Source organism: Balaenoptera acutorostrata, chromosome 8, assembly GCF_949987535.1.
Source record: "Balaenoptera acutorostrata chromosome 8, mBalAcu1.1, whole genome shotgun sequence".
NCBI lineage: Eukaryota > Metazoa > Chordata > Mammalia > Artiodactyla > Balaenopteridae > Balaenoptera > Balaenoptera acutorostrata.
Window position 1 is genome coordinate 23,200,864 of NC_080071.1, and position 27,629 is coordinate 23,228,492.

General features: G+C 41.9%; 2 protein-coding genes across 3 annotated transcripts in view; both read left to right on the forward strand.

Moving 5' to 3' along the window:
• The window catches only part of PSMD14 (proteasome 26S subunit, non-ATPase 14), a 98,042-nt gene extending 85,791 nt beyond the window's left edge, over nt 1-12,251 (forward strand). For both annotated transcript variants that reach the window (XM_007183174.3, XM_007183175.3), the window contains 2 exons: nt 9,331-9,393; nt 11,838-12,251. In XM_007183174.3, the coding sequence (XP_007183236.1) occupies nt 9,331-9,393; nt 11,838-11,936 (162 nt within the window). In that variant the 3' untranslated portion in view covers nt 11,937-12,251. The remainder of the gene's footprint in view (nt 1-9,330; nt 9,394-11,837) is intronic.
• Nucleotides 12,252-17,113: 4,862 nt separating this feature from the next.
• On the forward strand, nt 17,114-24,744 carry TBR1 (T-box brain transcription factor 1). The gene is made up of 6 exons (XM_057551689.1): nt 17,114-17,805; nt 18,399-18,553; nt 18,909-19,030; nt 19,658-19,816; nt 20,774-20,835; nt 23,889-24,744. Exons 1-6 carry the CDS (start codon nt 17,114-17,116, stop codon nt 24,742-24,744), a joined length of 2,046 nt encoding a protein of 681 aa, XP_057407672.1.
• The last annotated feature ends 2,885 nt before the right edge of the window (nt 24,745-27,629 follow it).

Genomic DNA, 27,629 nt, shown 5'->3' on the forward strand with positions numbered 1-27,629 from the left:
AACTACCATATAATGGGTGACTTAAAACAAAAAATTTATTCCCTCACAATTCTAAAGCTAGAAGTCCAAAATCAAGGTATTGGTAGGGCCATGCTCCCTGTGAAGCCTCTAGTGGGGAGGATCCTTCTTCTTTTCTAGCTTCTCTTGGTCCCCAGGCATTCCTTGGCTTGTGGCAGCATAACTCTAATCTCTAACCAGGGTTATGATTTCAATGTATCCTTTTAGGGGGGACATGATTCAACTCATAACATGTATTTTTCAACTTTCTTGACCAAAACCCATATAAAGAGTAGATTTTACATTTGACCAAGTACCTGCAAATGTATATGTATGTGTGTATATATATTGCAACAAAAGTTTTATGAAGCAATATTTACCCTTATTACAAGTGGTTATATTCTATTTTCTTTCTCATTTGACTCAATTTCATACTGTTTCAGTTATATACATACGTATTATATACATAGACATATAGTTTGCAACCTATTAATGGGTTGAAAACCTGCAATTTGTAAAACATGTATACATATTATACAGTGTTATGCTTACAGATATTTATTGAATATCTTCTGTACAATTTGCAGTGGAAAACAGGGATCCTTCCTTCATTTTTAGGAAAACAGGGGCATTAAGAAAAGTTCATAACCAGAGTACTTGACCAAAATTCGTGTGTTTGATAACACCTTAGTATTCAGATTGTCCACAGACCAGCTGCATCAGTATCACTTGGGATCTTGTTAGAAATGCAGGTCTTCGACCTACTAAATCAGAATCAACATTTTAACAAGATTTCCAAGAGATTTGTATACTCATTCAAGTTAGAAGTTACAGAACACTGCCATAGAGAAGTTCATGTGAAGTCCTGTAGAAGTTCAAAGGCTTTTGCTTTCAGCTGGTACAGACCCAGGATGCTGTCTTTAGAGAATAACATTTGAACTAGACCTTAAAGCATGAATAAGATTTGGACGTACAAAGAAATGTTACCCTAGGCCAACTGAACATCATGAGCAAGACTAGGAGACAGAAGAGCAAGGGCATCTTTAGGAAACTGTGTTTGGCTAGAGTACATGAGAAGGGTGTACATAAAAGGGTGAATAGTGGGGAATAAAGATTTTTAAAGTTACTGAAGTCAAGTAACAGAGTTTGGAAAATCAGGATAGAGTTATTTTTGATGAGGGGCATGGTATACCCAGAACCTGACTTTAGAAACATAATTTGACAAGGCTATAGAAGAAAGAGTGTTGGAAGAGGAGATTTGAAATGGAGATTCTATATTTAGGAGGAGCTTGCTATTACCCAAACAAAAGGTACTAAGTGTCTGAATTACTGTAGTGGCAGTGGGAAGGGGGGTATCAATAGACTAATAAAATAAAACGTGGTGCCAGTTGGATAGATAAAGTAAAAGAAGAAGGAATCAAAGATGAGTTAAAGGTCTCCCGCCTAGGTGACTAGAAGTATGTTGGTACCATTAACATTTCCAATTTAAGTAGAAGTAGAAAGATTGAGAAAGAAGATAAAGAGATTAAACAAGCAGGGAATTCCCTGGCGGTCCAGTGGTTAGGACTCTGCACTTTCACTGCCGAGGGTGCAGGTTCAACCCCTGGTCGGGGAACTAAGATCCCAAAATCATGGCTCGGCCAAAAAAAAAAAAAAAAAAGAGTTGAAACAAGCAGTTTACTATGTGGGACTAAAAATTAATGGTGGGGGCTAGAGCTTTTGGAGACAGTTAAAGTTGATATTGGTTGTCACACCAAAAAAGTAATATTTTACTTTTTAAATTAAACACATCTTACAGAATAAATATTAACCAAGAGACAGTGTATAAGATTTGCCAAGTGTTAACAAGTCTTTTGAGAGAATTGAGCTTTGAAAAAATGTTGATGGGCCCATACAAGCTAAATTCCAGCAGAATTAGGTTTGGCTTTGAAGAGCATGCCCTGATTTATATGTAGTGTTCCAGCTGGAAATTCCCATTGCTTCTAGATTGTAGGGAATATATATATATATTTAATCTTTCTAGTGTATGTTTTCGTGCTGTGGAGATTAAAGAGAAAAAAATAGTTTATCATATTTAAAACAGTTAACCTTTTATAAATTAACCTTTAAAGAAATTTAAGTTATTATTCAGCAGACTGTAGGAATGGTTTTCATTTCTCTGTAACATTACAAGTTTAAGTAAATTCTTATTGGTACTACTGCCAGGAAATAACCTATTTATGGTTACTGCTGCCCATCCACAGAAGTTTTTGCTATTTTACAGTTTTAAAAAATCTCTGAAGTACTCAAAAATTTGTAAGGTTTGGTTATAAAGTGAAAACAATGTATAAGCTGTGATATGAAGGAGTCCAAATTTGGGACTGTAATTCCCTCTGTGATTGAAAGAGAATGTGGTGGAGTTTTTAGTAACACTTAAAATATAAAAAGAAAGGCCCATACAACCAGTTCTTCATAGTATTCTTTTTAATTGGTTGGTGTTTTAAACTAAGGTAATTACTGTTAGGTGCCAGTTAGCTCCTAAAGTGAAAGAAGGTTAGAAAATAATTAAATTCCTTTGTACCAACTTTTTTATTTCAAGTCTGAAGTCTACGCAGAGGTTCTGCTTGATTATTAGTCATTGATTTCTCTAGTTACTGAACTTTAGCACCCACAACTCTTTTATTCCAAATCTCCTAGTTTATTTGTGCCAAGATGCATCAATATTTTAATATTGATAACATTTGATTGGATATTTGTAAATGAATCTGCCAGAGAAAAAATGAATTGTAAAAGACTTTTTTAAGAATAGCATAGACATATAAAAATTTGCTTTGTTTTCAAGCATGTAGCCCTATAAATTCAGAGATCTGACAGTTTACTTTTCAGGTAGAAAAACTGCCTACTTAGTAACCTGAAAGAAGGTTTGGATGCAACTTTTATGTAATTACATATAAAATATATAATTATATGATTACATTTGGTTTATTAAAGTAGCTGTATTAAATAAGGAGGTCTTGTTTTGTGCTAGTGCAATAAGATAAGAAAAACAAAATAAGATATAAATATTGGGAAACCAGGCCAGATTATCATTATTTAAGTATGATAGGATATGTTTGCAATCAAGCATAGAAATACATGAAACTAAACTAGAATACTATTAGAACTATCATGATTGAGAATTACGTAGCCATGCAGTTACATAGGCTGAAACCAGTTGAAAAATATAAAAGGCAAATCAGTTCACAGAAGCATCCAAAATTACAAAGTATTTAGGAATAATTACCATAAAAATGTAAATGTATAAATATGTATATATGACTTCTTTGAAAAATACTAAAAACATTTGTGAATAAATTCCCGTTTCCAAAAAGGAAGACTCCGTATTTGTAAAGCTGTGGTCAAGCTTCCCAAAGGTTACTTTAGTGCTAGTAAGAATATCAGTGAGCTTTTAAATTTTGATAACTTGACAGTAAAGTTCACCTGCAATAAAAATAACATTTATTGAATGCTTATTAGGAGTCAGACTGGCAGAAAATATTTGTACCTATAACACAGAAAAGGCTAGTATCCAAAAAGTACATAACAGACAAAGAATTCCTATAAAATATAAAGAAACGATAATAAATTGGACAACAGAGCTGGAAAATTCACTGAAGATGAATGGCATATAAACATGAAAAAGAGTTCAACCTTATTAAGTATTCAAAGAAAGAAGTTAAAGGTATAAGTAGATTTTTTTTTCTTTTCAAATTATAAAAAATGGTTTGGGAGAACGCGCCACTAGTGGGAAAATAAAAAAGTGATATATGACATTTTTGAAGGCCATCTCCCATTTTATCTTTAAATTTTAAGTGCATATAACTCTAAGCCAACATGTTCTCTTTTAAGGATTTATTATGAAGAATGAAATTCTACAAGTACCAACTTAGAGAAATATTTAAAACTTGATGTTGTGTGTATAAAACAAAATTGTGTAACAATATGAAAAGTCCCTACTATGTTACCTTCCCTCCATTTTTCAATGATACCTCTGTATCACATATATCTCAACGTATTATGCTGTTAACAGTGTCACCTCTCAGGTGGAAGGTGGGGGAATTTTATACTTCACGTAAATCCTGGATTCTTTTTAGTTTTTGCACTAAGCAGGTGTTATTTATATCTAAGATTGTGTTAGCTTGAGGTAGCAATGGCTTAAACAGGATAGGAATGTATATCTCTTGCAATTCAAGGCCATGTGAAACTTTGAAGTTATTACATTCACATACCCAGATATCTCCGTCTTTTGCTCCACTTTCCTTGTATTGGCTTCCATCGTTTAGATCTCCTCATGATTCATGGTGATTGCTAAAGCTTTAGCCATCCCATCTGAGTTCCAAGCAACAGGAAGAAATGCAAGGGCAAAAGAGAGAGACCTCTCAGCTAAATCAATTCCTTTTCAGGATCCTTTCTATAAGTCCCACCCAGCGCTTCTGATTATATCTCATTGGCAGAACTTAATCAAGTGGACATACTTTGCTTTGAGAAAGGCTATATAGTCTTGCATTAGTGCCTTTAATAAAATTAGAGCTATATTATAAAAGAAGAAAGAGAAGATGTGTATTAGGTAGGCAACTAGCAGTAGACTCTGCCATAGAAATTTTTTTCAACTGTCTAAACTACAGTTTCTATTATACATACACACACTTGTATGGGCACATACATGATCTTTATTTTATATCTATTTTATATAATTACATTTTAAAATTGGATTCCTTATAATATTTTTAGAAAGAATTTACGTATTCAGGGTCACTTAATAAATCATGGGTTTGGCTTTATTCAGGATGTGTCATTAAAAAGTAATGATTTCCCAAATTACCATGAATGTTGCTTTGAGGTCTTTGGAGATAGATAAGACTATATTTAAGTCACAGTTTCATTGCTTATTGGCTGTATGGCTATATAGTGTCCCCATCATTTGTTGGGCACACTCCTTTTTTGTATATTTCATATTGCATTATAATTTGAGATTTACAGGCAGGTAAAGTAAAGCCCAAATGCAAGCTTCTTGAAGAGCAAGAACTGTCTTACTCATAGTGAGTACTTAATAGTCATTTACTGAATGTATAAAATGATGAAAATTCTACTGTTGAGGACATACATAGAATGTACTAGAGTGTTATAAGTACTTTCTTTTTTTTTTTTTTAATTTTATAGCTACTTTATTTATTTATTTATTTATTTTTGGCTGTGTTGGGTCTTCGGTTCGTGCGAGGGCTTTCTCTAGTTGCGGCAAGTGGGGGCCACTCTTCATCGCGGTGCGCGGGCCTTTCACTATTGCGGCCCCTCCCGTTGCGGGGCACAGGCTCCAGACGCGCAGGCTCAGTAGTTGTGGCTCACGGGCCCAGCTGCTCCGTGGCATGTGGGATCTTCCCAGACCAGGGCTCGAACCCGTGTCCCCTGCATTAGCAGGCAGATTCTCAACCACTGCGCCACCAGGGAAGCCCTATAAGTACTTTCAAAAGAAGAGTTAGAAAAAAAATTTATAGTAGAAGTATTGCTGGAATTAACATATAGGAGATAGTGCCTAATTTCTTTATGTAAAATGTAGATTACTTCACTGGAATGTTTTAAGGATTCAGTAAATTAATATGTACATGTTAATGTTTAATTACTGACGGTTGTAGGAAACCCATCTTTTTGTTCTCCATATTCACACCTGTAATACTTTCTCAGATAGTTTTCTAATTGTTTCATGTTTGTTAATTTTGCTTTCCCAAGTATGTTTTATAAAAGCCATTTCTTTAAACTTATTCTCTATCCCCATAACCCATAATGTGATTTTCAGTTATATAGTCAATGCATTGACTTTTTATGAAAATCAAGAAAGAACTAAAATGCCTATATTACATTCACTAGCAGTTTATGCAGAGATTGTTTAATGGTGAAAAAATATACTATATAGGTGATTTTACAAAGCATGTGCTTAAATGGAAGCATGGCATGTTAAGAGTGAACACTGCAAACATATCAAAGGGAAAAAAAGAAGCCCAAGGAATGGAATAGATGTGACATATAAAGTGAAATAAGAGACATGGTGTCATGAAAGCAGAGGTTAAAGGATTAGAAGAGAAAAGGGGTATTGGAAAAGGTGTCCAGAAAGTTCAAGTAAACTGAGTCCATTGGAATTTGCCAGGTGGAAATCCTTAAAAGAGTATTCCTGAAGTGCTAAGGGTCCAATCCATGTTTGTTAAAGGGTAAATAAAATGGTAGAATTTGAAACACAGGTTTTCCATTTGAGAAATTTGACCATTACCAGGAAAAAGATAATGAGGTTAATGGCTTTAGTAAAAGCCTCTTTAAGATAGGGGGTACATCTGAGGGGATTATGATAACATAACAGACCAAATTCCAGGAATTTCTTAGAACTGTGCAGACCGTGCATGATGGGATAGCCATCTGGGGGTCTTTGTTGATAAACTGTTAAAAACGTTTCTAGTGTGAATAGCCACAAACATTTTCAGTGCTTTTTTGTTGGTTGAGTAAACCGAAGAGCACGAATGCAAAAGCAAAATTTGATGCCAAATCACAGAAGTTGCCATAAACACAGAAGTTCCCCTAGTAAGGACACTGCCTGTGCCTGAATTTCATTTGTTTCTGCTGCTACCATTTCTTAATTTTTCCTGGTGACTAGCCAGATTAGAGCTATGAATGAAGGCAAACTGGTCTTGCCCAGATGATAGATGAGATAAAGGTAACTTAGCTAGATGGAGAAAATATTTAGGGGTTTAATGTGATGATCTGGTCTATCTCAGAATGTAAGAGATGTGCTTACTCTTTTGTCATGGGGGTTTGCAACCTTAGTATATGCCTAAATCTACAGCTGCTCCTCATTTTCCAGATGGCATCTATGGCTGGGAGTACTTTTTACCATCTGCACTTCTCAAAGAGTTTGTGAACTCTCTCTTTTAATTATAGGAAATGGAAAAACTAATTGGTGAAGTGGTTAAATGATATAAAAGATTTTTAAGATTGAGTTAGAGCTTTTTATATTCTGTTTAACCTTTCAAATAAGATCAATGCTTTAAGTGCTTTTTTACTTTCATCTTTGCATGTCTGCCATCTTTGATATTTGCAACACTCCAAAATACTCCATAATAACTATTTTGTACATGGATTGGTATTTTGAGCCAAATTCCAAAACCCTTACCTCCTTCCAATACTGTAAAGTACTATTGTTGGCGTGTGCATAGAACAACTAACACTGAATGGATATAGAGTACAGACTTAACGTGAATTGTTCCATTTATCTAATATGTTTTCAGGTTGGTAAGGTATAGTGTCATGATTTGTAAAAGTAATTTAGAAAGACAGACTTTTTATGCGTTGCCAGTGTTTCCGTATATGTAAAACACTGAGATAGTAGGAGAAGCAATTTCCCAGTTAGAAGATACTTTTTTATCTAGCTGCGAATAATAGGAGTGACATCTGACTCTGAAAATGAATATATTCTCTGTCTAGGGAATTCTAGATTTGGAGTGTTATTAACTTATTTTCCCTTTTTTAGTTTTATGAGTCATAAATGTATTTCCTAATGATGTGTTGTAAATAAGTATCCTGTAATAATCAGTAGATACAATACTTATTCACTGTCTTTTCTCTTTAGGCAGATTCTACTGCGGAAAATTCTCCAGATAGTTTGTCCGTTTATAAAATTAGATACTTGCCATCTTTGCTCATTTTCAAGTTCTCTGTTTACAAAACTATTAAGAAGGTGTGAAATGCAGCCAAACTTCCCAGTTTATGGGAAATGTCTGATGATTGCATTTCCTACGTGTTCATTGTTCACACATGAAGAAATTTGGCAGCTGCGAGATGATTAAGTTTAGAGTATCCAAATCTAACCCTCACTGGGATTTTGGCTTCCTGCTTTCTGCCCCTGTCCTCTCACCCCCTTTGTAACCATATTAAGTGCTATGGCATTACTTCTTAAGATTGGTGATACTTAAATTTTCTTCATTTTCCATTTATCAAATGCTGTGAATAAATCATAGACCAGGAGTTCTCCTGATGCAGAGCCCTAGCTTCAGGCAGTAACATACCCAAAGCTGTTAAGAAGGAAGTTGCTTAAACTTAGAATTCTCAATAAAGACGTTACACAGCGGTGCCATTATTCGGGTAGAGGGCAACACTGGTAGCTAATCTAAATGCTGTAATTACTTCAAAATTATCCTGCTAGAAAATTTATGATCATACACATAAAAGTTTGTAGCTGGCTTTGAAAATAGTAGAAAGTGGTTTGTATATATGGTTTGGTTGATTTAATTTTTATTTGATTTGGCATTTATTTCAAGTAACTTTTTTGATGTTGAAAACTTCAGATTACTCTATTTCTTCATGATTATTAAAGATCATTCATGTGGAGAAGTGAGAATTTTTTCTGAGTACATCTATTACTTTTAGAGATTGAAATATGTGAAGGTATTAAGGGATTACACTATATGATTTGTTAACTGTGGATCAAAAGTCAGTAGCAGGTCCTTTGATCCTAAGTGTTACTGATAGTTAGATACTGGGTATGCACAGTTTGGTTGACAAGAAAAAGGAGACAGGGCTTCCCTGGTGGCGCAGTGGTTGAGAGTCTGCCTGCCAATGCAGGGGACACGGGTTCGAGCCCTGGTCTGGGAAGATCCCACATGCCGTGGAGCAACTGGGCCCGTGAGCCACAACTACTGAGCCTGCGTGTCTGGAGCCTGTGCTCCGCAACCAGAGAGAGGCCGCGATAGTGAGAGGCCCGCGCACCGCGATGAAGAGTGGCCCCCGCTTGCCCCAACTAGAGAAAAGCCCTCACACAGAAACGAAGACCCAACACAGCCATAAATAAATAAATAAATAAATAACTTTAAAAAAAAAAAAAGCAAACAAACAAAAAAAAAGAGACAAAGATAATAGGAACTTGGGGGAGAACCATAGTGAAAGTAGGAAAAGAAAAAGAAGACAGAATAGGACTAGTTAGTACCCCAGTGCCACAAGCAGCTCCCTTAGTTTCTTCCATCCTCCAGTTTAGCCATCCCTCAGATAATTCCATAACAGTTTTCAAATGGTTACCACTTCCATTTGGTGGTCCAATTTGATATTTTCAATGTCTTTTACAAATTTCTTAAGTCTGTTTTCAAAATGATGGTGGTTATAGTTTTTATTACCCTGAAGGCTGCTCTGAAGATTAGCAAAATTGCTTTTTTGTGCAATAAATTACTTGAATAAAAGGTTCTGTGAATGAAAATTATGATCATCATTATCTTTGATGATTATTCTGCAGTGGGAAAAGTACATTTAGAATTTGAAACTCTGTCCTTTGTGTTTCATTGACAGGCTGTAGAAGAAGAAGATAAGATGACACCTGAACAGCTGGCAATAAAGAATGTTGGCAAGCAGGTGAGGTGTACTGTAATAGGTTATGCAGTCACATAATAACATACTCTTGTAGAGTTAAAAGTATTTTGGAGCCTGTGTGATTTTTTTCCCCTGTCTGTTCACTGTACGTTTTTCTTCTGTCATGTAAATGTGATTCTAATTTTAAAGGTCCCTGAATTATTTGATGTCAGATTCTTTTTGCCATCTATAGAGAAGTAAATCACAATATACCTGTGAGATACTATCTTTAGTGAAAACAATTTTGTAGAAATAAAGTAGGAAACTTGTGTCCTGAGTTCATTTTCCAAGCACTATTTTTACTTGAAATAATATTGTCCATGAAGATAATAGAATGGTAGGTTTATTTCATATGTAACAGTTTTAAAAATGATATAGTTTATCAATATGTAGGCTTCAATATATAGGTAATATTCCTGAGAAAGCTTAGAGCCCTGTTGGATTCTACTGAGTGAAGAGAAAAGGTTTTAAGTATTTGCTCTTTCACTTTTCCCAAGATGAAATATATATTTTAGTTCCTATTTTTCTGAAGGTTGGGGGGAACACACCAACCAATTAAAAGAATCTACAGATTAATTAGACTGTTTTTTAAAGAATGTTGATTACATTTTTTCATTTCATGGAACATGGTTATCATATTGCTGATGTTGGCAGAATCTTGATATTTCAGATGCAAGACACTAAGCTGTCTTTGCTTTCAGCCATCCTACCATATGCTCTGATCCCATCACATCTCACAAGCTATGTAGGTTTGGGCCAGGACCATTCTTGGATGGGAAATCTCTAAGAATCACCCAGCTGCCACAAGAAGTAATGTAGATAACTGAGGGAAGTGTGTTACCAATTCACCGCAAAACTAGTTTCTTCAATAGAGCAGTAGGGGCAAAGGTCTGACTTAAATATCATAATTGGTGAAGTCAAATCTCACTGCATTCTGAATATTACAGTTTTAATAACAAGAGGAACCCTCCAAAACCGAAAATGAGATATAATTCATCTTATTCTCCCATCCTGTGTGATACAGTCACCCTTGTTGTCCTTTCCCACTACTTATTTTAGTCTAATATGTAATATTAGATCACCAACTTGGAGCCTAGCATTCAGTAACTATTTTTTGAATAAATGACTCTGATGCTATAGTTTCTTGATGTAGATTCTGTTTAACAGTTAGCAGCAAAGAAATTAAAAGTGAAACTGAAAATATATATAATTGGCAAAGTTTAATAATCATCAGAATCATTTTTTAAAAATATAGTACTTCACTAGTTTGGCCTCCTGTGTGGCAAAAGCAAAACTGCCTATGATGGAATCAGACCAATATCTTTTTCTCCTGTCAGTCTTTCTTAGTCTCTGTCACCTAAAATGTCCTAAGGCTTATTTCTGAAATAAAGAAAATTTAATGTTGTGGTCTAGTTATTTGAAATTATTTGTAGCGTGTTGTATCTCTGGATATTTTAAAGAAATCAAGCGTATTGAAATAGTAGTTTAGAAAAGAACAGCCAAGAAGTAATTTCAGTGGTGAGCATTTGTTTAAAGTTAGGAGTCTTGGTATTTTAGCAATACATATAAGAAAATAATGGTTTAATTGAAAGTTTTTTATTGTGTGCAATATCTATCCTTTATTTCAAAGCTTTCAAATTTAGCTGCAATATTTCAATCAGCTCAGCCTTAAACATAAATGTATATTAAGCATTTAAACTTAACTTCCTTTATTACAATGCAATTTTAAGTCTTGTTTTTAACTCGGATGTTTCAAATACAGATTTGATCAGGTTTAAGTTAACGGATTGTACCTATATTCTTTTCTGTGATACATTTTTTCAAAATAGCTACACAAAATATTTATTCTTAACATTTTAGAATTGATCCAAATTGTATTTAAATTTTTAAATTACTAACAGTGACTTTTGATCCAAGAATATTTCCTGAATCATTTAAAGCACTGTTCCTGAAATATTAAAATTATATAGGAATTAAATTAAAATTACAGAGGAAGTGATGAGAATTCACATTGAACTCTTTCCTTTTGGTATGTCTGCTTTGAGTAAAGTACCCCCTCAGACATTCAGTATATATGAATGGCAGAAAATATACACACATAATCAGGCTTATACACACAGATAAAATGCTTATGCTTTTCTTTAAAAATCAGATGATTTCGGACTGTATAGAATTCCTTGTGACTCTTTATCATTTCTGCTGCAGAGTCATAACATTGATTGTGTAAATCAATCTTTATTTTATCAGCTCCTTAACATTTTAACAGATTTAGAAATCCTGAAAATGTAACAATATATTGGGAAAGTTAAATTGTAAAATATATATAAATTTAGTTTTGGCTTTCTTTACCAATTTCATCAGCTACTGAAAAAAAAAATCTAAATAATTCATCTACCAGTAATATGGTTCTTTTTTCTTTTTCTTTCCTTATTCCTTTTTTCTTTTAGGACCCCAAACGTCATTTGGAGGAACATGTGGATGTACTTATGACTTCAAACATTGTCCAGTGTTTAGCAGCTATGTTGGATACTGTTGTATTTAAATAAAGCAATGCAAAAAGCTCTTAGTGATACTTTCAGTGTATAGTCCTCTTGTTCCTAATGCTCAAAATCAAGGGACCTCTGAAGGTGTATTTGGTTAAATGTAAGACATCTGGCATCATTTGCAGCACTGTAACACCTTCAGTCTCCGTTGTGCAATTACTTCTGTTTCTTTAGTCAGGGTCTTTGCAGATTCCAAAGTTGTATAAGAATACATCAAAGTGGACAAATTTTGTTAAGATCCCATTTAATATTTGAAGAAATCAGTAACACAAATATATTTTGATTGTTGCTTACAAAATAAAATACATTTACAGTCTATGTCTCCTGAGGTCTTTTTGGCACTGGGTGGAATTGACAGAATAACATTTGACAGTGCACTAGAAATCTCACACAAAGATATGTTTTCCTTTGTAATTTAAGATAACACATAAAACATCAGTGTGATAACAAAACTTCACAAATGTAAAATGACTGCCGTTAATGAGTGGCTACCTCATTAGTGAGTAACCCAGAAAAATGTTGACATATTTTATTAAAAGTATTTGTCACAAGTTAATATTGAATACTCAATATCTTGTTAACAGATTATACTTTCAGTATTTCAGAGGGGTACATATAAGGAGAAAAGGGAGGCAATTTAAATTTAGACTTTGATGATTTTTTTTTTTTAAGAGTACATTCCACCAACAGTGTTGCGATTGTCTGGGAATTGCCTGCTGCAAAACTTCACTAGACTTTCAGCTGAGACAGCCATAGAAGGTGTGCAGTGTCCTCAAAGCAAAACGAGAAACGTAGCCATAATGTGAATTTAATATCATGAGCACATAAGCAATAATTTTGTTATTGTTTTCTCTCATCTTTCTTAAATTAACTTAGAAGTACCCAGTTTTCTGATAAAGACAAAAATTTGACTAATGGCAGTTTTCATAGATGACCTCGTCCCTCAGCCTCTTTCTAACCTGATGTACATAAGTTTTCACTCATGGTACAGCACCATACTGGGTACACCAAAGAATGTGCAAAACACATGGAGACAAAGATTTAATTCTGTCTCTCGCTTTGTGAAAATATGGTAAGAATGTTTCTAAGGCTTCATTAAAGAGGGAATTTACTTGGGGATTTAGAATTGAGATTTAGTCTCTGATAGAGGTAGTATGAATAATGTGGTGAACCAAATTACTCTCCTATTTGAATAATTCTAGGCTGTTCTTGGTTGCCTAATGAAAAGTTACCAGAAACTAAAAGTGGAAGTGGCTTAAATTCCCACTATGTTTCACAGTCTCTTTTTTTGGTGGAATAAGGTATTCTGAGCATTTCTTGATTGTCCTGTGGTTTCTTCTTTTAAATATAGTGATGGTATATTTTATGTAGGACTTGTAATATGTATTAATTTAATTGTTGGGATTACAACAGCTAACCATTTACAATTAAAATACGAGTTGAAGTTCGTAGAAATTTTCCTTTTGCCTGATTTAAACTTGTGTGCAAGTGTTTTGTTTTTTTTTTTAATACATGATTTTCCCCTTTACATAAATCAGGTTCTGTGACTTCTTTCACAGATACTGTGAAAAGCTAGTCAAGATTTTTTTTGTACAATATGCCCGCAGAAGAAGGCCTCAATAATACAAGGGTTAATTCTCAACATTCCATTGGAAACTACTTTTTTTTTTTTTTTTTCTTTCACTTTAGTCCCCTGAAAAATAGCTCCTGAGTGAGTAAAGTGACTGAGAAGGCTTACACAAGGCCTGCCTTTTGCTCTTCTTATTTGATCACCTCATCTTCCGGGACTTCCCACAGTCACATACCATGTTCTCCCACTTGGTTCATGTTGGAGACGTTCCCAATTGCAAAATCTTACCAGAATCCCTACTAGCAAAAACCTACAGTTTTGTAGATGTGGAGTCAATCAAAATGAGGATGCCTTAAGAAGGCTCAGTGAACACCTTTCTCTTGGAATGCACAGCTATTTTAGCAGCAGCCTGATAACCCAGGCCCAGGCAGGCACTGAAACAACTTATTTAATCACAAGCTCAATAAGCCACTTCAGGGGTGTGTGTGTGTGTGTGTGTGTGAGCATCTTTACTGGTCTCTGCAGCACTAAAGCAGCACTAGAACCAAAACTCTTGCCTCTAAATACAGAGATGTTCCTGCTTTCCACTTAGGCTAGTATGGGGGCATCAAAAGCTCCAGCCTCACTATTCAGTGCCATCTGCCTGGACCAGGAGCACCTGAGTCTTCTGGGAGCTCATTAGAAATACAGACCTGCTGAATCCGAATCAAGAATCCTGGTGTGGTGCATAAGCACTTTTAAAGTTTGAGAAGACCAGCTCTACAGAAGTATGATTCAAGAGCTGATGTGCTGATTCTGAGAAAAGCCTGTTTTCCTTCTTGAGCATATATGTTAAAGACGTAGCCTGTATATGAGGAATCACTGAATTCAGTACTGGTAATCTAAGTGAGAGTGCACATTTATCTCCTAATCCAATTCCTTAGAAACTCTGAGGAGGAGGCACTCTCCCTTTAACATGTCATTTTTAGCATTCTTCATTTTTTAAAAAGCCAGTTCAGGGTACCGGGAATAACAAAACCCGAATAAGAGCCCAGGTAGAGTCTCTCCTTTCTGCGACGCACTGAAGGCTCTGTCCCACCGAGGAGGGGGTGAGGTGGGTAACCTCGGAGGCGGTGGAGAGAAAGGCATTCGGGGACAAAGAAGTGAATGATGGAAGAAAGGGGAAAGCAAGAGTAGCCAAAACCAGGCCAAAGGCTCTCGGGAGAAATGGCGGTGAAAGGTAAAAGGCAAAGAAAACCAAGCGTCCAATAATGTCATAGCTACTGTCCCCTCCCCCCACACCCCAACGCCTCAACAGTTAAGGCCCTGCTTGTTAGTGAAGCTTCCTGGCCACGAGCTGAGATTTGCTTTCGAAAGGAAAATGGGGTCTGGCTGTATTTGTTTTTCCCAGTCCGGGACATCTGGTCACCAACCCTTCCGGCCCTGGGCCGCCCTCGCCGGGCCTTAACACGGCTGGTGCCCTCTGCGGCCAAGGCGCCCGCCCGCCGCGGGGGCGCAGTCCCGGCTCAGCGCTGGCCGCTCGGCCCCGAGAGGCGGCGCTCTCAAAATGCGCCCGCCTAGGCGCAGGTCGAGTCGGGTTAGCCCCTCTCTGCGAAGCGCCAGACCCACCCAATGTCCCCGGCGCCTCTCTCCCTGAGGGAGCGGCGGGGCCCGAGGAAGGCAGAGGCACTCTCTCGGAGGAAGGTACGAGCTCCACCGGGCGGAGGCGCCCAGGCCGAGCCTCCGGCAGGGAAAGTGTGTGCCCCCGGGGTCCGCGCCAGCGGCCGCTCGCCCCGCGCTCCCCGGGTCTGCGGGCGGCTCCCTCTCGGGACCGCCAGGGTGCCGGGGAGCCTACGGGGACCTTAGACAATGGAGCCAGAGCGGGGCGGCTGGCCTGGGGCCGAGCGCCGGGCGCGGGGGTGGCTTCTCCCGCCGCCGGCCCCCGCAGTGCCCCGCGTGGAGCCGGCCCGCCAGTCAGCCAGCTCGCGGGGTCGAGCTGAGCTCCGGCGCTGCGCTCCTCCTCCTGGTTCCCGCGCGGCTCGGCGTCCCGGGAAAGCCACAGGAGGGCAGGTTGGCGGGTGCCGGCCACGGGCAGCAGCTTAGAGCGGTGAAGCCTCTTGGCCATCTGGTTCGGGCGGAGGGCTGGGCTCCTCTGTAGACCCAGTACCGGGAGATTTCTTCCTACACCTCGGCGCCGCTTTGGGCCTCGTGCTATTGATTGGTGCCAACATCCTTTTAAACTGGTTCTTTTCTCTATTCCTCTTTAGATTCTTTCTCATTTTAAAATTACTGGCATGGATTCTTTTTCTCCCCTCCAGATTATATAAACATTAACACACACACACACACACACACACACACACACACACACACACACACGAGTCTTCCGTAACGATCACTGCGTTGACACCACTTCCACTCTGTCTCCCCAGATCAGCGCTTCTAGGGAACCCATTTGCGCGAGGACCCGGCCCTCTCTTTTCCTGGCGAGGCTTTTGAACCTGTCGCCAAGGCCGTACCTCAGAGAGAAGGAAGTGCAGTGGGATGCGAGGGATGCATGGCGCCTGCCCCCAGTTAGATGCTCTTCAGATAATCTGCAACCAAGCTCGCTGATAAAATATTTAGGAAAGACCTCGTAAACATCACAGCAACTACATTAAGGCACTTCAGCCCGACAGCTTATGATTATTTCAAAACTTAAAAAGGAGATCATTGATTGTCACTGTTTCTGTGCTCAACCAAGAAACCGAACCTTCCCGAGGTGGGTGGATGGGTGGCTGAGTTGCTTGCTTTTCTCCCCCACTACTCCCCCTTCCCGCTCTCTTTCATGGAGGTGGCTCTCAGCAGCAGTGATTTATTTATTTATGTATGTAGTTTAAAAGGTGTGCGTTGGTGGGGGTGTTCGTGGAGGACACACAGGACCTGCTCACAAAGGACTGGGTCAGGTGTCTTGTGCTTCTGTATTAACTGGAAAAGACAGACTCTGGAACTTTTACAGGGCGAGAAGAGGCCACCGGCTCGCGCTTTGTATACTTTGCACTTGAAATCGTTACATTCAACTGAATATTTGGCTCATTCAGATCCGAAAAGTCTCCTAGCATCGTTGAATTCCCTCCTCCGCCCCTCAGCTCCAAAGGAGGGAGGTGGGGGGAGAAGGTAGGAGAATGTTTAGTAAATTGCACATCTTTGAATCTTCCTAAAGCAGTGGTCACAAAGCTTAAAGGTGACACAACAGTGCTCACGTAAAACTAACACACGTTCCCCACCCCACCCCGAAGCCAACAATAAAATCATCCCCTTCAGTTTGCCATGATCGCAGCGACCAGGAGCCAGGTGATTATCCTAATTAATGTCTATCTAATTAAATTACTGTCAGCAGTTAACCAATGGCAGGAGCCGTTTCATCGGCTGCACAAGCAGCAAGATCAAAAGTGAGCCTTTTCTGATTGCTGCATAGTGTCAATTGGCCAATCTCTTCTCCCAGGGAAAAAAAAAGTAAATCAAACCTTTGAGAAGCATTTGCTGGTTGAAGTGCTTTCTGTCTAGTGAGGGGGTCTGTGGATTTCTAGTTTATGATAAATAGGACTTTAAAAACCAGGGACAGGAGGGCGAGTGTTCAGGTTCCAGAGCTATGCAGCTGGAGCACTGCCTTTCTCCTTCTATCATGCTCTCCAAGAAATTTCTCAATGTGAGCAGCAGCTACCCACATTCAGGCGGATCTGAGCTCGTCTTGCACGATCATCCCATTATCCCGACCACTGACAACCTGGAGAGAAGTTCACCTTTGAAAAAAATTACCAGGGGGATGACGAATCAGTCAGATACAGACAATTTTCCTGACTCCAAGGACTCACCAGGGGACGTCCAGAGAAGTAAACTCTCTCCTGTCTTGGACGGGGTCTCTGAGCTTCGTCACAGTTTCGATGGCTCTGCTGCAGATCGCTACCTCCTCTCTCAGTCCAGCCAGCCACAGTCCGCGGCCACTGCTCCCAGTGCCATGTTCCCGTACGCCGGCCAGCACGGACCCGCGCACCCCGCCTTCTCCATCGGCAGCCCCAGCCGCTACATGGCCCACCACCCGGTCATCACCAACGGAGCCTACAACAGCCTCCTGTCCAACTCCTCGCCGCAGGGCTACCCCACCGCCGGCTACCCCTACCCACAGCAGTACGGCCACTCCTACCAAGGAGCCCCGTTCTACCAGTTCTCCTCCACACAGCCCGGGCTGGTGCCCGGCAAAGCGCAGGTGTACCTGTGCAACAGGCCCCTTTGGCTGAAATTTCACCGGCACCAAACGGAGATGATCATCACCAAACAGGGCAGGTAATGGCTACGTTCTTGGCTGCCGCTGCTCCAGGCGCGCTCCGGGGGCAAGTGCACCCGGCTTGTGACCGCCGCGGCAGCGAAGATTTGGGGTCGGGAGCGGAGTGGAAGGCGCTCTGGCGCGTCCTAGAGTTGGCTGGTGTTGGGAAAACGGAAAGTGGAAGGTCTAGCCACCGCGGTGATGTCGGGGAGGGGGTTCCCGCTCTAGAAAGGTGGTCGGAGAGCCAGGCAGTGGCCGGAGAAAGGAGAGCGAGAGAGAGAGAGAGGGGGAGAGCCCTGGCCGGCGGCCGGGAGATGGGAGGGACGCATCAACGCCCGATGCACCGACAGGTGGAGATTCGGGTCGCCAATCTCGCTTTCCAGCTGGGCAGTGCTACCTGCCGACTCCCCACTCCAGCTCACCTGCCGACTCCCCGACTTCAGCCCCACTTCTTTTCCTCCGCCACCACCCCTTTTCCAACCCAGCAAACATTCGCTCATTGACGCTGAGAGAACAAGTTTTGCTTTGCTATCTGGCGCCTCGCTTCTTGCATTTAATCTTTAACATTTATGTTTTTCCCCCTTGTTTTCTCCCCCCTTCCTAATTTAAATAGGCGCATGTTTCCTTTTTTAAGTTTTAACATTTCTGGTCTCGATCCCACGGCTCATTACAATATTTTTGTGGATGTGATTTTGGCGGATCCCAATCACTGGAGGTTTCAAGGAGGCAAATGGGTTCCTTGCGGCAAAGCGGACACCAATGTGCAAGGCAAGTCCTTCCAATTAACACGTTTTCCTGACACTTATTTAGGTGAGAATGATTAATTAAAGCCTTTGTGGACTGGCTCGAGCGACTTTTAAAACGATCGGCCAATGACTTCTAAAAGGAAACGAGGGGGATAGGGGGACAGACTGAGCCGCGAGAAGGGGGAGGATTATGCAAAAGCTATTTTAATCATCCCAGTTAATAGGAAGAAAGCGCGGCCTAAAAAAGCCCCGGCTAATGGGCCTCACAGTGGAATAAGGGGTGTGCGTATGTGTATGTGTGTGTGTGTCCTACGTGGTTAGGAGTTGGGACTGGGCAGTGCCCGGGGCACATGTAAACAACTTGTTTCTTTCTCTAGGAAATCGGGTCTATATGCATCCGGATTCCCCCAACACGGGGGCTCACTGGATGCGTCAAGAAATCTCTTTTGGAAAATTAAAACTTACAAACAACAAAGGAGCTTCAAACAACAATGGGCAGGTCAGTGGCTCAAGCGCTCATTCTCTCTCTCTCTCTCTCTCTCTCTCTCTCTCTCTCTCGCTCTCGCTCTCACACACACACACACACACACACACACTCTCACTTTTACATACTCGTCCCTCCCTAAGATCCAGTTCATCACTTTAAATCAACATGAGAAACTGGACACGTTTCTTTGCTTCATTAAAAAAGACTTCTAAAAAATTCTATTTCCATCCTCCAAAATTATATTAAACAATCTACAAAGTTGTTCTTGTCCCCCCTCACGCCCAATTTCCGAGTTCCCAACCTTCCCAAGTACAAATACTTGGTTGATTTTGAGAAGGAAACGCGCAGGATCTGCAGGTTGTGAAAATCTTTGTTTCTCCTTAAAGGAGGACTGGGAGAAGGGCCCTGAGGATCGGGCGGTCGGGTTTGGTTTTCCTCCCGTGCTCGGGCGATCCGTGCTCCGGGGCAGCGAGGGCTGGTGTGCCCCAGCCAGCCAGTCACCAGCCGGGCGAGGCCCGCTGTCAGTTAGTAGGGGCGGCGGGCTCCTTGCAGCCTCCGCGCGGCCCGCGGCGCAGAGCCCCGCGCACGCCGGCCGCGTTAACGCGCCGCTCGTCGCTCCCCTTTCTCTCCGCCGGACAGATGGTGGTTTTGCAGTCCTTGCACAAGTACCAGCCCCGCCTGCATGTGGTGGAAGTGAACGAGGACGGCACGGAGGACACCAGCCAGCCCGGCCGCGTGCAGACATTCACTTTTCCCGAGACTCAGTTCATCGCCGTCACCGCCTACCAGAACACCGATGTAAGGAGGCCTGGGGGCTGGGCGCGCGGCGGTCGGCACCGGCTTCTCCAGGCCCGCGCCGCTACCCCCGGCCATCCCCCGCTCTGGCACTAACGTCAGCCGCAGCTGGCTCTGCTGAGCCTTTTAGGCGTAGGGCTAGGGGCCTCCTGGGCACCTTCCCTAAATACCTAGCCTGTGGGAAAACGCTTCCTAATCGTCTCCGTCGCGGGTCACCCGGGCCACCTTTAAGGTGACCAGCATTTCTAGGGCCTCTTGGGAATTTTTATTTAGTTTTCAAACATCACTTTCTGGGTGATCCAAAGAAACCCACATTCATATATTTAAAAACTACAATAAATTACTGGGGGCTACGAAGTGAGTTTTCTAGCACTTTGAACTTAAGCATTTGCAAGTTTGCAGAAACTTATTTTACTACTGTTGATTTGACTACTAGAAGTGATGGTGTTTTTTAAAAACTTAAATGAAAATATTAGAAGTTAAAAATATGCATTTATTTTAAATCAAAACTGATTTTAAGATGCAACTTGTGGGTTCTTCAAGTTGTGTATCAAAAGCGACCAACTTTAAAAAATATGATGAAACATTTAAGATACGCAACATTTTTTAGTGATGAATTCAAGTGCCCCTTAAAGATTTTTGCCTGAGTAAGTGCATTATGTAACAAGCATTTTAAAAAATGAGCATTTGAACCAATTTAGAACACATGGGAGAGCTAATTGAAAGCAATTCTTTAGTTTTAGTCACCATTAATTTAAACATGTTCCTCATAACTTTCATCATACTTTCTTTTTTTTCCTTTCCACCCATTCCCTCAAATTTTTCAGTTAGGGAAACTTTGCTATTTAATGAAATTGTGGGCCATAAGCCCCTGTAAAAAGCGGCAGATGACATATCCTTAAACACCCAATCCTCTGTATAGAATGTAAAATCGTATTAATCTTTTTTTCTCTTTTCCAGATTACACAACTGAAAATAGATCACAACCCCTTTGCAAAAGGATTTCGGGATAATTATGACACGTAAGTAGTTTTGCACCTTCTCAAATTTGTGGAATTGGGCTTTAGGTCAAAGGTGGATTGCTTTGTACAAGGCTTTTGGAAGCTAGAAAGTGTGAAGACAGGGTTGTTTTCGAGGTTTTCCTTTCCTTTTTGTCGGCTCCCCTTCTCTCTGGTGACCTGGCTTAGTACTTCTGCGGTTTTGGTGAAAGGTTTCCTCCGCCTATTTTTAGCTTTTGCGTGAATTACAAAGTTGTTGGCGGGGCTCGGGGACTGGCTGGCTGGGGAAGCCGCCCTGGTTCCTGGGTGCGCGAGTTGTATGTGGCACTGCAGATGCTCAGCTCAGATTGTCTGTGTCTGAAACCGCCCGAGTCTGCCTGAAAGTGCATGTGGCTCTGGCAGTTGTTACAGTCTCCTTGGCATATGTGACTTTTATTTACCCATTTCCAAGTTTTGTGTAATAGCTTTTCCTGTGCAAGTTTACTATGGACTGAATAAAAATGTGCACCCACTACATACAAGTTCACGAGCACAGCCGATACTGCAGTCACTTCAGGCTTTGGGAAGGACCCAGGTTCTGTTGCTGTGTATTATTTATGCTTCGAAAGAAAAATATGTCCTCTTATCATTTGTATCTAGGTGCGTTTTAATTAAATGTGTTAGTTCCCTTTTCTCCAGGACTCCCTTACCTATTTCCATTTCTTTTCTATCAAAATGCTGTCCTCTGGGGGCAACAGTAGGTGTAAACTGAATACTTCCTGGGCTTGTTTTAGCGTTCTTGCTCAGGGCCCAGGTATAGTGCCTAGGAGTTCAGATAGAGTTATACAGCAAAATCTAAATCTGGATTGTGGTGATCCCTTCACTTTTTTCTAACCATAGAAGGGAAGGATACATAAACTTTGATTTCATGGCTTGCATTAAGTGCTTGGGATAGAACTACAAAGTTGAAGCTGTCTTTGACTAGGAATAGATTAAATTTGTGGAGGAGACAAATGGCTACCTCCAGGTAGATACCAAACTTCCCTCCTGATATTTTTATAACAAATTGAAAAGACAGTCATTGATGGTACTGCCTGTAACTGTCATGTGCATCCCTCAAAAGTGGTCCAAAGGAAGCAAGCCTCATCAGTGTGATTCCCCAGAAAAAAAACTTGGCTACTCTGGTCCTTCCTCACAATCTAAAAAAGGTGGGCTCAGCACAGTGGAAAGTGTGTGGCCCATGAGACCAGAGATATTGGTCTCTGTACTAGGGGGTCTTGTAGATTTTGAGCTTTTAATTCTGCTGTGAACATCTGTTGCAAAGCATTGATTTTGCACAGATCAATTCAGTAATCCCAAGTGGGTTGGGACCTGCATGGGCATACAAACTGTATCTTTTGCAGATTGTTTTTTTTTTTCTTTTTAAAATATTGTGGTGGTAAACAGAGACGATATTTGCACCTTGCTGGTTATGTTCCCTTCCTGCCTCCCTCTACTTGTTCTTATTTGAGGCTGGAATGAAATTTCAGGAGGGAAATTTTGTGCCGTAAGCAAACTGCACCTGAGCAGACACAGCATAACCCTCACCTGCCCCTCTTCTGGCTGACTTCTGTTGGAAAAAACCACTTCCATTTGGTTCTTAAATCACTATATATTTCTCATAAAAAGCTTCTTTCACTATACAGGTGGATATCTTAGACATTTATGGGTTAGAGAAGAGTAGAATGGTTTATGACACTCCCTTTCCACTGTTAATGGTGGTTATTTGGGCCTGGCTCACTTTTGGAGAAACAGGGAGAGCAATAAAGAGTTCAGGGGGGCCAGGGCGTTTGCTTGGCCACTCACCAGGGAATCTCCTCCCCAAAGGACTGAGGTCTGACAAGACTGAGGCTCTCTTTCAAAACAGTCTGTTGATTAAAGATTAAAACATTTATGTGTGAGCTAAATAAAAAGGGAGGCATGTGTGTATGTGTATGAGAAAATACTTCGACCAATCTTGATCCAATCTCTGGTTCCTTCCCAATTCGAATGGGATTTTCTAGGCCCAGGGCCTACAGCTAATCTTTGACTATTTTACTTAAGGTAATTCTTAGTAACACAATTACTGTATGTGATTGGGCAAGTTATGTAACTTCCCTTTCCCTCAGTTTCTTCACCTGTAAAGTGGGATAATAATGGTACCTAACTTGGAAAATTGTTGTGATGGTTAAATAAATTACTGTCTGTACAGTCCTAGACAAGGGTGCCTGGTACACATAATCAAGTTGTATAAGGATGGGCTATTATTAGTGGGAGATTGCTTGGCGGAGGTTGATAACTGTAGTTTAAGAGTTTGCCCCCCAAGTTGTTGTTGCTGTTGTTTTTAACCAGTAACAGATCAAAAGCTGGGGAAAGAAGGTCAGAGTAAAGAATGCTTTTTCTTTGCAAAAGAATTTTACTGATTGATGACTTTGTTTCCAAGTAGTAATTCTTGTTTGTATTAGGGGTGGGGGGCGGGGGGTTGAAAGCTCACACGGGGAAAACAAGACAGTAAGTCCTGCGGAGGCTTCCAGCAGTAACCCTCCGCGTCTCAGCAGACTGGCGAAGACCAGTACGATGCTTATCAGTACCTGGGGGGCCCGCGTGTGTGTCAAATGGAAGAAAGCGGTCTTAAAAGGGTGGAAGTGGGTGACTTGTTTAGAAATTTCGCTCAGAAACTCTCACCGAAGAAGAAAGGCCCACTGGGCAAATAACACCTTGGTTCCTGGGTAAATCTGCCTCAATGTGTACACATAGAGTGGAGAACTGGGATGAGAATCCACTGCTGTGCTCCTCTCTCAGGCCCCCTGTGCACCTGGCGAGAGAGCGCAAGAGAAGAGGGAAGCCTTCCTCTTCACCTGTATCATTTTTAGGTCCCTGAATAGACAGATTGATTCCTTTATAATTTCACGATTTATTTTGGAGAGGATGCAGGTCTGTGACCTTTTGTCTGTCTCCATCCTGGACGGCAGCTTACACGTGGAGATGGTGCGGGTGGGCGACCAGGGGTGGCCTTCCCTTTTGCCCCCCGAAGGGACCTGGCGCCACCCTTCGGTTCTCTCTCTCTCCCTCCCTCGCAGGATCTACACTGGCTGCGACATGGACCGCCTGACCCCCTCGCCCAACGACTCCCCGCGCTCGCAGATCGTGCCCGGGGCCCGCTACGCCATGGCCGGCTCTTTCCTGCAGGACCAGTTCGTGAGCAACTACGCCAAGGCCCGCTTCCACCCGGGCGCGGGCGCGGGCCCCGGGCCGGGCACGGACCGCAGCGTGCCGCACACCAACGGGCTGCTGTCGCCGCAGCAGGCCGAGGACCCGGGCGCGCCGTCGCCGCAGCGCTGGTTTGTGACGCCGGCCAACAACCGGCTGGACTTCGCCGCCTCGGCCTACGACACGGCCACGGACTTCGCGGGCAACGCGGCCACGTTGCTCTCGTATGCGGCGGCGGGCGTGAAGGCGCTGCCGCTGCAGGCGGCCGGCTGCACTGGCCGCCCGCTCGGCTACTACGCCGACCCGTCGGGCTGGGGCGCCCGCAGCCCCCCGCAGTACTGCGGCGCCAAGTCGGGCTCGGTGCTGCCCTGCTGGCCCAACAGCGCCGCGGCAGCCGCGCGTATGGCCGGCGCCAACCCCTACCTGGGCGAGGAGGCCGAGGGCTTGGCCGCCGAGCGCTCGCCGCTGCCGCCCGGCGCCGAGGACGCCAAGCCCAAGGACCTGTCCGACTCCAGCTGGATCGAGACGCCCTCCTCCATCAAGTCCATCGACTCGAGCGACTCGGGGATTTACGAGCAGGCCAAACGGAGGCGGATCTCGCCCGCTGACACGCCCGTGTCCGAGAGCTCGTCCCCGCTCAAGAGCGAGGTGCTGGCCCAGCGGGACTGCGAGAAGAACTGCGCCAAGGACATAGGCGGCTACTACGGCTTCTACTCGCACAGCTAGGCCGCCCCTGCCCGCCTCGGCCCCGCGCCCCGCCGCGGCCGGGCCCCCGCTAGCCCCTCGCGCCTCTCCCCCTGCGCCTCCTGCCCACGCCCCACTCGCGCGCCCCCTCAGTTTGTTTGACCCTCGAACACCGTCTGCAGCGGATTAGTACAGGTCTCCGAGTGCAATTTTAACCTTTTTTTCTTTTTTTTTTTTTTTTTGCACAGCAGTTTCCGCAGTTAGCGCACCGACCTTCAACTTGGCTGTAAACCTTTTGGTTTTCCTACTTACGAACCTTCTGTGAAGTTATCCTCCCAACAATTCCCCTCCCCCTCGTCTTTTTCTCACCCTCTCCTTCCCTTTCTGGTAATGAAACTCTTCACCTTTAGGAGACCTGGGCAGTCCTGTCAGGCAGCAGCTATTCCGACCCGCCAAGTCTCGGCCTCCCCATTAACCGTAGGATGTTGACTCTAGAACCTGGACCCCCCCAGCGCGTCCTTTCTTATCCCCGAGTGGATGGATGGATGGATGGTAGGGATGTTAATAATTTTAGTGGAACAAAGCCTGTGAAATGACTGTATATAGTGTTAATTTACTGTAACGAATGGCTAGTTTTTATTCTCATCGTCAAGGCACAAAACCAGTTCATGCTTAACCTTCTCGTTCATTTCTTTTCCTTTCTTTGCCTTTTCCTCCACCCCACCCCCCTTTAACATTTTTTCTGGTGGGATAATTAACAATATTCTAAGAGGCTCTGAAAACTTGAAACTTGAAAAACTAGATAATGATGGGTTTCTCACTTCTCCTCAATCCATTGCATGAAATAATTACTCTGTGCCCTACTGCACACAAATAGCTAAGGAGAATCTGACCAAACACCTGTAAAGGATAGGTGTCTTTTCATAGGCAAGTCGATTAAGTGGCATGATGCCTGCAAAGCAAAGCTAACTGGAGTTATATGTGTTTTACCCCTTCCTTCTAAATAGAATAGCTCGACATCAGCAATATTATTTTGCCTTATTTGTTTTTCCCCAAGTGCCAAATCCATTACTGGTCTGTGCAGGTGCCACATATGCTGACAAACTGTTTCCGAGTATCTTTTCAGTTCCCCCCTCCACCTTTATATGCTGTAAATCTTTGTAATGAATATTCTACTAATGATATAGATGACTGAATTGTTGGTAACTATAGTGTAGTCTAGTGAAGATGAATTGTGTGAGTTGTATATTTTACTGCATTTTAGTTTTGAAAATGATTTCCCCGCCACCTAGAAACAGCTGCAATTTGACTTCCTTGGGAAAACACTAGCATTAATGCAAGTAAAACTGTTTTTCCCCCTCCCACTAAGTCTTGTTATATTTGATAAGGAGCACTAATCCCCCTGAAAATAGATTAGTAGGATTTCTAATGTTGTGTAGCAAACCTATACTTTTTTTTGTATTTTAAAATTAATGTGAAATATGCATCATACACAATATTCAATCTAGATTCCAGTCCATTGGGGGGATTTTTTTTCCTGATAGGAATTCAGGGTCTAAACGTGTGTATATTTTGGCTCTTCTGTAAATCTAATGTTGTGATTTTTATATTTGTTTCGTTTTGTCTGTGAACTGAATAATTTATACAAGTACACACTCCATTGAGAAACGTTTTGTTTTTTGCTCGTTTGTATCGTCTGTGTATAACAAGTAAAATAAATCTGGTAAAATGCTATGGTGTTTGAAAGCAGTTTACAGTTTGAAAATAATTTAATTATAGATGATTATTTTTAAGGGTTAAGGAAGAATAGCCTGTCCCTACTCCGATATGGGGCAGTCTGTTTAGTGGGAACTACCTCCCGTTTTCCTCTTAAATTTGTTTTATAGCACCACCAGTAATTACTTTTTTTCCTCTTATTTACAACTACTTAGTTCCCTGTGAGTCGTTTCACTTTGTTGCACTCTTTTTTTTTTTTTCAGGAAAATGTAGACACTTCCTTTTATCTTTAAGTAGGAAATAACGTGAGCAGGAAAAGGAGGGTCTTTAATACGAAATTTAGAATTTCTTTAAATTTCACAAAGTCAGGAGGGAGGCTTTGGGCAAGAGAAGGGTGTGATTTAAATGCTTGTCAAAATAGGCTGTTGACCGCAGCTCTAGGCAGATGTCGAAAATTCCGGTCTTTAAATACGAGGCCTTGGAGTTGAGTGGTGAATCCGTAAATGAATACACAGGATGGCCTACATTTCTTGAGTGGATTGTTTTGGGGGGATTGGGAGGGGTTAGAGGTGGGGGAAGGACTCATAGAGCAAACTCGTGAAAGGTCAGTATTTAACTACTGAGCTTAAAACTTGCTTTAGGAGGTATCTGGGGGGCACCACTCCGTCTTTTCTACAACGGAACTCCTGTGCCAGTCCTGCCCAAGCCAGATCCCCATCCCTTGAGAAAAAAATGCAGAAATGTGGATATTCCAGCTGGGGGGTCGCTGCGTCTTAGTCAAGGTGTCCGCAGAGCTCTGCCTTTACCTCCTGGAGAAGCGATTTTTGTACTTTTGTGTCCAGAGAAACGAGATCCAAGAAAGAGGTGGAGAATGGTTCAACCTTCTTGCTTAGTCTGGGCCAGTCTCAGTTTATGGGACGAAATTTACCACCACCCAGAGATGGTCGTGTATCCCCTTTGCAATTTGACAGATGCAAAGAGGCTTCAAAGTTCCAATTAAAATGAAAATTGGTGGGGGGAACAAGACCGATTTGCCTTCCCTGGGCGATTTCGCCACTAGACGGCGTTCCGCGGAGTTTTGTCTGCCACACAGAAAAGCGAAGACTGATTTTCCTTTGTGTTTCTCCGTTCCCACACCTAAGAACTAAACAAGAGGACAAAAAGCACAAAACAGGGGGCCTGCGTGGCGAGTGAAGTGGAGCAGTGTATTC

Coding starts and splice junctions, on each gene's coding strand:
- TBR1 (XM_057551689.1), top strand. CDS start 17,114: ATGCAGCTGGAGCACTGCCTTTCTCCTTCTATCATGCTCTCCAAGAAA. Junction 18,554..18,908: donor AGCGGACACCAATGTGCAAG/GCAAGTCCTTCC, acceptor TTCTTTCTCTAG/GAAATCGGGTCTATATGCAT. Junction 19,817..20,773: donor CCGCCTACCAGAACACCGAT/GTAAGGAGGCCT, acceptor TCTCTTTTCCAG/ATTACACAACTGAAAATAGA.